Source organism: Stigmatopora nigra, chromosome 17, assembly GCF_051989575.1.
Source record: "Stigmatopora nigra isolate UIUO_SnigA chromosome 17, RoL_Snig_1.1, whole genome shotgun sequence".
NCBI classification, from domain to species: Eukaryota; Metazoa; Chordata; class Actinopteri; order Syngnathiformes; family Syngnathidae; genus Stigmatopora; species Stigmatopora nigra.
In genome coordinates, this window is record NC_135524.1 from 10598880 (window position 1) to 10608201 (window position 9322).

Below are 9322 nucleotides of genomic sequence, written 5' to 3' on the forward strand. Positions count from 1 at the left end.
GACTCTGCATCTGGGTTCAACTTCCCGACCGATCGCCTCGCACTACGCGGCGGCGAACTGTCAGGAGTCGCTGGATCGCCTCTCCTGACATGACGTCATGATAGTTATCACCTGTGGCTAATTACGTGATTGGATTATTTTTGGTATTTAAGCATTGTGACTTTCTGTGGACGCCGTTGGATCGTCTGTTTTCGTCCTGGTGTAGTACTGGTTAAGTTCTGGTTTCGTTTACTGTTAATCCTCGTAGTCATTGCTGTTTCCATGACGCCCCGCCGCATGTTGTTTTCGTTTGTGATGAGTGGTCAAGCTAAGTTGTTGAAGTTATGTTACCCCGTTCAATAAATCAACCTACAAGAGCTACAGATCTGCCTCACCTTTCCATTCCTTCGGCGACTCTGCATCTGGGTTCAACTTCCCGACCGATCGCCTCGCACTACGCGGCGGCGATCGTAACAGCACGATCCAACCATTATGGACCCAGCGGAGCGCCACCCACGCTCGCGCCGACGCACTCGGCGACGCAAACCATCCACCTCGAAGACACCGGACTGCTTGGAATGTATAAGAAACCCCTCAGAATCGTTTAGGAATTTTGTAATGGACACACCGTGGTGCGGGGCTCTCAGGCACATCATCGCTAGAGATGAGCCACAGCTAGGAGGAGAGTTAGAGCCGCAGCGTACTCATACGCCCCACCACTGCTATGCACGCCGCCCTGGGAAGCCTTTACCGTTTCATCATGAGGCCCAGGTGCGTACAACCACCAGAGGCCGCCCAAGTTATCTTATGCCTATGCCCAGAGGTATTGATTCACCATGGAGGGAGCCTGAAGACTCTGGTGAGGAGGACATCGTTGAGGAAATTGATTTTTTCGCTGGCGTTTCGGAATCCGATGATGAATTCTTTGACCAATTCGGACCCCGAGACCTTCCACTGGAGGAGGATTATCCCGATTGTTCCCCCGATAATTCCTATTACAAATACCCCGACCAGCAATTGCAGAGTGGGCTGGCCACCAATTGTGGGGCGCGGCGTGGTGGCGGGGGTGCTGTGCAGTCCTCCCAGAGGAGGCGCCGAGCGCCACGCCGTGGAGCGAAACGAAAGCAATGCCTGGACACACTAACCACTGTCCAAGTTACGCGCCCGCCCACGTCCCTCCAAGCTCCTTTTCCGACCACGTCCCTCCAAGCTCCTTTTCCGACCACGTCCCTCCAAGCTCCTTTTCCGACCACGTCCCTCCAAGCTCCTTTTCCGACCACCACCACGCTTTTCCAAGTGCCCGAAGTTACTCGGCCGACCCCGCTGTACCAGCAGCTCCTAAGGACTTTGCAGCCCTCCCCGTTCCAAGTGGCCGAAGCCACTCGGCCGACCACGCCTGTCCAAGTGGCCGAAGTTACTCGGCCCCGCGCGCCGTCTCAAGTGCCCCAAGCTCCTGTGCCAAGGCCACGCAAATTACTCCCGTTGCTTTTGGGGTCGCCGGTCGCACCCATACCGAAGCCACGGATCAGGTTTCTGGTGACAGACGGCCATTCTAGCACCGCTCTCCCTAGCACCGCTCTCCCTAGCACCGCTCTCCCTAGCACCGCTCTCCCTAGCACCGCTCTCCCAAGCACCGCTCTCCCAAGCGCCTGCCCGTCCAGCGCCTGCCCGCCCAGAAGTGGCGACGATGCTCCGGCGCTCGATGGAGACGGGGCCGGCGACGTCGAGAGTGGTATTTTGCCGGAGTCCCTGGAAGATGGGACTGGCGACGTCGAGAGAGGCAATTCGCCGGAGTCCCTGGAGGAAGGGGCTGGTGATGTCGAGAGTGCCAATTCGACGGTGCCCCTGGAGGAAGAAGCCGGTGACGTCGAGAGTGGTAATTCGCTGGTGCCCCTGGAGGAGGAAGCCGGTGACGTCGAGAGTGGCAATGCGCCGGAGTCCCTGGCAGTAGGGGCTGGCGAGGTCAAGAGTGGTAATTCGCCGGAGTCCCTGGAAGAAGGGACTGGCGACGTCGAGAGAGGCAATTCGCCGGAGTCCCTGGAGGAAGGGGCTGGCGACGTCGAGAGTGCCAATTCGCCGGTGCTCCTGGAGGAAGAAGCCGGTGACGTCGAGAGTGGTAATTCGCCGGTGCTCCTGGAGGAAGAAGCCGGTGACGTCGAGAGTGGCAATTCGCCGGTGCCCCTGGAGGACGGGGCCGGCGACGTCCAGAGAAGCAATGATCCGGGTTCCTGGGAGACGAGGGCTGTCCACCCCCCGAGCAAACAGGGTAAGGTGCCCGACCGTACTAAACTTCTAATATTTCCTGAAGGCAGGCAGTTTGGCAAAGACTTAAGGGACCAGCTGGGATGCCTGCCGGACCGACCACTGCCTCGTCTCGTTCTTGGCCGGCGCGGACGCCCGCCGGATCGACCACAACCTCGTCTTGTTTCTGGCCGACGCGGACGCCCGCCGGACCGACCACTGCCTCGTCTCGTTTCTGGCCGGCGCGGACGCCCGCCGGATCGACCACAGCCTCGTCTCGTTTCTGGCCGGCGCGGACGCCCGCCGGATCGACCTCAGCCTCGTCTCGTTCCTGGCCGACGCGGACGCCCGCCGGACCGGCCACTGACTCGTCTCGTTTCTGGCCGGCGCGGACGCCCGCCGGATCGACCACTGCCTCGTCTCGTTTCTGGCCGGCGCGGACGCCCGCCGGACCGACCACAACCTCGTCTTGTTTCTGGCCGGCGCGGACGCCCGCCGGATCGACCACCGCCTCGTCTCGTTTCTGGCCGGCGCGGACGCCCGCCGGATCGACCTCAGCCTCGTTTCGTTTCTGGACGGCGCGGACGCCCGCCAAACCTGCCACTGACTCGTCTAGTTTCTGGCCGGCGCGGACGCCCACCGGATCGACCACAGCCTCGGCCTGTTTCTGACCGGCACGGACGCCCGCCAGACTTGCCACTGCCCCGTCTTGTTTCTGACCGGCACGGACGCCCGCCAGACTTGCCACTGCCCCGTCTTGTTTCTGACCGGCACGGACGCCCGCCGGAGCGACCCCACCGTCTGTTCTTGGGTTGGTGTGGAAGACCACCGGACAATTGTAGCTCTCCCACCCACCCTCCCTGCTTGTTCCCGTTTCTCATGTTGTAATTGACCTTGGGACGTCTAGAATCCGTCCCTTAGAGGGGGTGTACTGTCAGGAGTCGCTGGATCGCCTCTCCTGACATGACGTCATGATAGTTATCACCTGTGGCTAATTACGTGATTGGATTATGTTACGACTCCCCCTGGGGTATGATATACCAGAGAGTCGCAACTATCACAGCAGACAGGTTCGGTCAAAGATGAGTTCGGACACACACTGCAAGTAGCCTTCAGTTATTTTTATTTACAATAAAGTCAACAAAACAGACTACGGGATAACATAGGGGAAGCACGAGATATTAAAGTGGCACCCTCAAATAAACACGGTAAAACCCCCTCCCAGACAGGTGTCCAAATGAACACCCACAAAATACAGGAAATCAGACCGAAGGATGCCACTGTTAAACTGATGTAATATAATCTAGACAGGGGAATAACTGTGTCTAAATGCACAAACTATATGTATACCCATGGGTGTCTAAACTTATCTCAAGTCCCCCTATGCAACCCAAAATCATTAACACCACATACAAAATATAACATGGAGTAACATACTCACAAGCCTGCAACTCAGCAAGGCAAGGGCCAGGGCAAGAAAGCAAGGTAAAAGGCAAGGGCCAGGGCAAGAAAAGGGTAAAAGGCAAGGGCCAGGGCAAGAAAAGGGTAAAAGGCAAGGGCCAGGGCAAGAAAAGGGTAAAAGGCAAGGGCCAGGGCAAGAAAAGGGTAAAAGGCAAGGGCCAGGGCAAGAAAAGGGTAAAAGGCAAGGGCTAAACTGACAACTGAAAAGGCTTTAAGTAAGGGCAGGAGGGATGATTGGGGAATTAATTACAGCTGTGTTTGGCCTGGGCAGGGCTCGGTCACAGGGGTGGAGCCAGAGCTGGAGATAAAACACCTCCTACTGGTGTGTCCAGGCTGCCAGCCGTAACACCTCCCCCCTCAAGAGTCAACCTGTTGACGAAACCGAACCACCAACCTGCCCCAATCAATCAATACACTCCTGTTAAAACTCTCCTAAACTTGAGATAGGGCATTGTCCGGTGGGCGTCCGCGCCAGCCGATGACAAGGCGTGGCCAGTCTGGCGGGCGTCCGCGCCGGCCGGTGATGAGCCGTGGTCGATCTGGCGGGCGTCCATGCCAGCCAGAAACGAGACGAGGAAGAGGTCGGTCCGGCGGGCGTCCGCGCCAGCCGAGGACAAGGCGTGGCCGGTCTGGCGGGCATCCGCGCCGGCCGGTGATGAGCCGTGGCCGATCTGGCGGGCGTCCATGCCAGCCAGAAACGAGACGAGGAAGAGGTCGGTCCGGCGGGCGTCCGCGCCAGCCGATGACAATGCGTGGCCGGTCTGGCGGGCGTCCGCGCCGACCGGTGATGAGCCGTGGCCGATCTGGCGGGCGTCCATGCCAGCCAGAAACGAGACGAGGTAGAGGTCGGTCCGGCGGGCGTCCGCGCCAGCCGATGACAATGCCTGGCCGGTCTGGCGGGCGTCCGTGCCGGCCGGTGATGAGCCGTGGCCGATCTGGCGGGCGTCCATGCCAGCCAGAAACGAGACGAGGAAGTGGTCGGTCCGGAGGGCGTCCGCGCCGGTCCTTTAAGTCTTGGCCAAGCCCCCTTCCTTTAGGAGACACTAGAATTTTAGAACGGTCAGGCACCTTACCCTGGTTGTTCGGAGGGTCGCCAACTCCCTCGTCCAGGGGTGCCAGAGCTTTGCCGCTCTTGCAGTCGCCGGCACCATCATCCAGGGGCGCCGGAGCATTGCTACCACTTCTGGGCGGGCAGTCGCTGGCCAGAACGGTGCTGGGCAGAACAGTGCCAGAAAGAACTGTGCCTGGAAGGCCGGCCGGCACCGGAAGCCTGGTTAGTGGCTTCGGCACGGGTGCGACTGGCGGCCCCAGGGGCGACAGGAGTACTTTGCGTGGCCTCGGCACCGAAACTTGGGGTGCTTTCTGCAGGCTGATCTCCGCGGCGGACATTTTCTTCTTGCTTTGTTCTTTTTCAAGCCGCTCTTGCTCCAATTTTTTTCTTTCTAAATTTTCCTGCTCCAAAATATTTTCTCTTTCAATCAGTTCTTTTTCTTTTCGCTCTGCTTTCAAGGCCTTTTCTCTTTCTAGTCGATCTTGCTCTAAGGCCTTTTCTCTTTCTAGTCGATCTTGCTCCAAGGCTTTTTCTTTCTCTTGCCTCTTAAATTCCAAAACTCTTTCTTTCTCAAGCCGTTCTTGCTCAAGACGTGCTTTCTCTAAACGTGCAAACTCCAAAGCTTTTTCTCTCTCTTGCCTCTTAGATTCCAAAACTCTTTCTTTCTCAAGCCGTTCTTGCTCAAGACGTGCTTTCTCTAGACGTGCAAACTCCAAAGCTTTTTCTCTCTCTTGCCTCTTAGATTCCAAAACTCTTTCTTTCTCAAGCCGTTCTTGCTCAAGACGTGCTTTCTCTAGACGTGCAAACTCCAAAGCTTTTTCTCTCGCAAGCCATTCTTGCTCCACACGTGCTTTCTCTACACGCTCTAACTCCAAAGCTTTTTCTTTTGCAAGCCATTCTTGAGCTACACGTGCTTTCTCTACACGCTCAAGCTCCAAAGCTTTTTCTTTCTCATGGCCAAACTCAGCCACGGCCTGTCCAGGCTTTAATTTGTGATTTCTGAACTTTTGGCGGTACGCCTCAGGCACCAGTTCGTAAACGCGCAACACTGCTCTAGCTACCTTATCATATACCAACCTGTCTTCTATCGACAGTGTACTTAAAGCTTCAAGGCCTTTCCCTGTCAGTTTCCTTTGTAAGACTAGAGCCCAGCCCTCTTCTGGCCATTTATTGGACAGTGCTATCCGTTCAAACGCACCAAACCACGCCTCGACGTTCGTCTCACTGAAAGGCTGTACAAGCGGAAGGCTTTCACTAACTTTAAACCCCCTACTTTCTACCATATTAGAACTCTTTGAGAGTTCAATGTCCAGCCTTTTCCTTTTTAGTTCAATCTCAAACTCCATTTTCTTGAGGGCCAGCTGATGAGCATACTGCAAATCAAACTCCATTTTCTTGAGGGCCAGCTGATGAGCATACTCCCTATCCCTAGCCTCATTTTGCATACGTAATATCTTTAGAGCAATGGGGGCATTTTCCCCAATAGATACAGCACCATATCCCTCTGGTTTTCCTTTTAAACAAGCCCTGGGATTTATAACTAGAGCCTTTACATTCAAGGTGACACCATCCCTGCCTACCTCATCTTCCTCCATCCTGCCTTCACCGGCCTACTGCACATGCAGTCCGTACCACCAATGACCAAACTGCTGCTGTGATAACAGATCTTAATGATCTCCCGGACGAGCCCCCACTTGTTACGACTCCCCCTGGGGTATGATATACCAGAGAGTCGCAACTATCACAGCAGACAGGTTCGGTCAAAGATGAGTTCGGACACACATTGCAAGTAGCCTTCAGTTATTTTTATTTACAATAAAGTCAACAAAACAGACTACGGGATAACATAGGGGAAGCACGAGATATTAAAGTGGCACCCTCAAATAAACACGGTAAAACCCCCTCCCAGACAGGTGTCCAAATGAACACCCACAAAATACAGGAAATCAGACCGAAGGATGCCACTGTTAAACTGATGTAATATAATCTAGACAGGGGAATAACTGTGTCTAAATGCACAAACTATATGTATACCCATGGGTGTCTAAACTTATCTCAAGTCCCCCTATGCAACCCAAAATCATTAACACCACATACAAAATATAACATGGAGTAACATACTCACAAGCCTGCAACTCAGCAAGGCAAGGGCCAGGGCAAGAAAGCAAGGTAAAAGGCAAGGGCCAGGGCAAGAAAAGGGTAAAAGGCAAGGGCCAGGGCAAGAAAAGGGTAAAAGGCAAGGGCCAGGGCAAGAAAAGGGTAAAAGGCAAGGGCCAGGGCAAGAAAAGGGTAAAAGGCAAGGGCCAGGGCAAGAAAAGGGTAAAAGGCAAGGGCTAAACTGACAACTGAAAAGGCTTTAAGTAAGGGCAGGAGGGATGATTGGGGAATTAATTACAGCTGTGTTTGGCCTGGGCAGGGCTCGGTCACAGGGGTGGAGCCAGAGCTGGAGATAAAACACCTCCTACTGGTGTGTCCAGGCTGCCAGCCGTAACAGATTATTTTTGGTATTTAAGCATTGTGACTTTCTGTGGACGCCGTTGGATCGTCTGTTTTCGTCCTGGTGTAGTACTGGTTAAGTTCTGGTTTCGTTTACTGTTAATCCTCGTAGTCATTGCTGTTTCCATGACGCCCCGCCGCATGTTGTTTTCGTTTGTGATGAGTGGTCAAGCTAAGTTGTTGAAGTTATGTTACCCCGTTCAATAAATCAACCTACAAGAGCTACAGATCTGCCTCACCTTTCCATTCCTTCGGCGACTCTGCATCTGGGTTCAACTTCCCGACCGATCGCCTCGCACTACGCGGCGGCGATCGTAACAGGTTATACAAACAATCCACCCAATCTGGGTCCTTGAGATTTAGAGGGCCCTTGGTGACGAGGCCAGGGCTATTCGGCCAATAACAAGAATGTTGTTATCGTTATGTAACCGTGCACTTCGGGTTTTTCTGTATGTAACCATTAATTGATTATGATTATATGATATGATTCTTAGGTCAAGGAAGTTGTATAATTACTCTAATCTAAATGTTGTTAGGTCTAGTCTCCTGTTTTTGTTATTGGTAAAATACTTTGATTGTTATTGTAGTCCCAGATGTTGTTTTTACTCTTCCGTGAGGGAATGATCAACAACTCTGTAAATTGTTTTGATTCATGACAATAAGAGTCGTACGGAAACGTCTATTCAGGGAGACGTTCGGAAGTTGTAAACAGAACTTGCTGAAACTTTCATTTATCGCCCCCAGTTTCAGACCATGCCCTGTAAGGTTTAAGCAGGTAAAATGATTAAAGGTAACGTGCTGAAAAGTTGTTTGTCTTTTGCTTCTTTTGTAACAGGGTATACCTTATTCCATTTCTCACAATTGGGACTTACATCTTTTATCATTATCTCCATTACACAATCAGGGGTAATTTGCGCGGGTACTACTCGTAAGAGAGGCCGGGGCCCCATACATGTTATGCAAGTTTGATTTATAGCAATAGCTGCATTTTCCATTCACACCAACCAATTATTCCCCGTTTGGTAAATCCTTTTCGCACTAATAAATTCATTATCCCTGGTCATCTCTCCTTTCAATTTTACTACAGCGGATCCGAGTGTTTCCTTCTCAAAATTTCCTCCCAGACTCCAAAGGCATTGTTATTACTGCCGAGACACAAATGTAAAATTTACGACCCGCATGGACCCAGCAGGAAGCCACCGACGCACTCGCCTACGCCAGCCATCCAGCTCATTCTCCCCCGATTACCGGTTCCATCTTTCACTCCATCGCTCCTGGCCACCCGCTCGACTAGGTCACAGCATTTCTTGTGAAACAGCTTCTGGACGTTCGCCGCCGAGGTCGCGGCCTGCACTATCTGGTGGACTGGGAGGGGTACGGTCCTGAGGAGCGTAGCTGGGTTCTTGCCCCCCACATCCACACGGACCACCCGGGGGCCCTTCGTCGCGGGCCATTTGGGGAGGAGGTACTGTCAGGCCCCAGACCAGACTGGTGGCTGGTTGGACCTGCCATCCAATCACAGGCCCCGGCCCCTAATGACTCGAGTGCTTCCAGGTGTGAGTCATTAGCCAGTGAGGAGTATTTAAAGCCACCAGGAACATGACCACGCTGGATTGTCTCATCAGTTCACTGTTAGATACCCTCGTGTTTTCTCCTTGCCTGCCTTTATTTATATACGATTCCGACCACGCTCAGCCCCACGACCACGGATTACATACAACGACTTCGCCTTCACCCTTAGTACCCTCCACTCTGGACTTCACGACGGACCTTTCTCAACAGCATGTTCATGGTGGTTGTGGATTTATACACCAAGTGATTGAAAGTCTATCACATGTCTCAGATAACAACACAAGCAAGAGTGACAATGCTGAAAGATTGTTTGTTTCATATGGACTTCCTGAGCAAATTGTGACTGATATTGCGACAGCCGTCACCTCTGAAGAGTTTCAGAACTTCGTGATAAAGAATGGCATCAGGCATACGAGTGCACCAGGGCACCTAGCAACAAACGGCTTGGCAGAGAGATATGTCCAAACATTCAAGACCGGAATGAACAAAACTTGCCACCCTGCCCGGCAGCATCGAGGACAA

General features: G+C 53.3%; 1 protein-coding gene across 1 annotated transcript in view; it reads left to right on the forward strand.

Annotated features, from left to right (window-relative positions):
* The window catches only part of brap (BRCA1 associated protein), a 32043-nt gene extending 24010 nt beyond the window's left edge, over nucleotides 1-8033 (forward strand). Inside the window, exon 14 of the mRNA XM_077737189.1 lies at nucleotides 7550-8033. Within this exon, the coding sequence (XP_077593315.1) occupies nucleotides 7550-7584 (35 nt within the window). The 3' untranslated portion in view covers nucleotides 7585-8033. The remainder of the gene's footprint in view (nucleotides 1-7549) is intronic.
* The last annotated feature ends 1289 nt before the right edge of the window (nucleotides 8034-9322 follow it).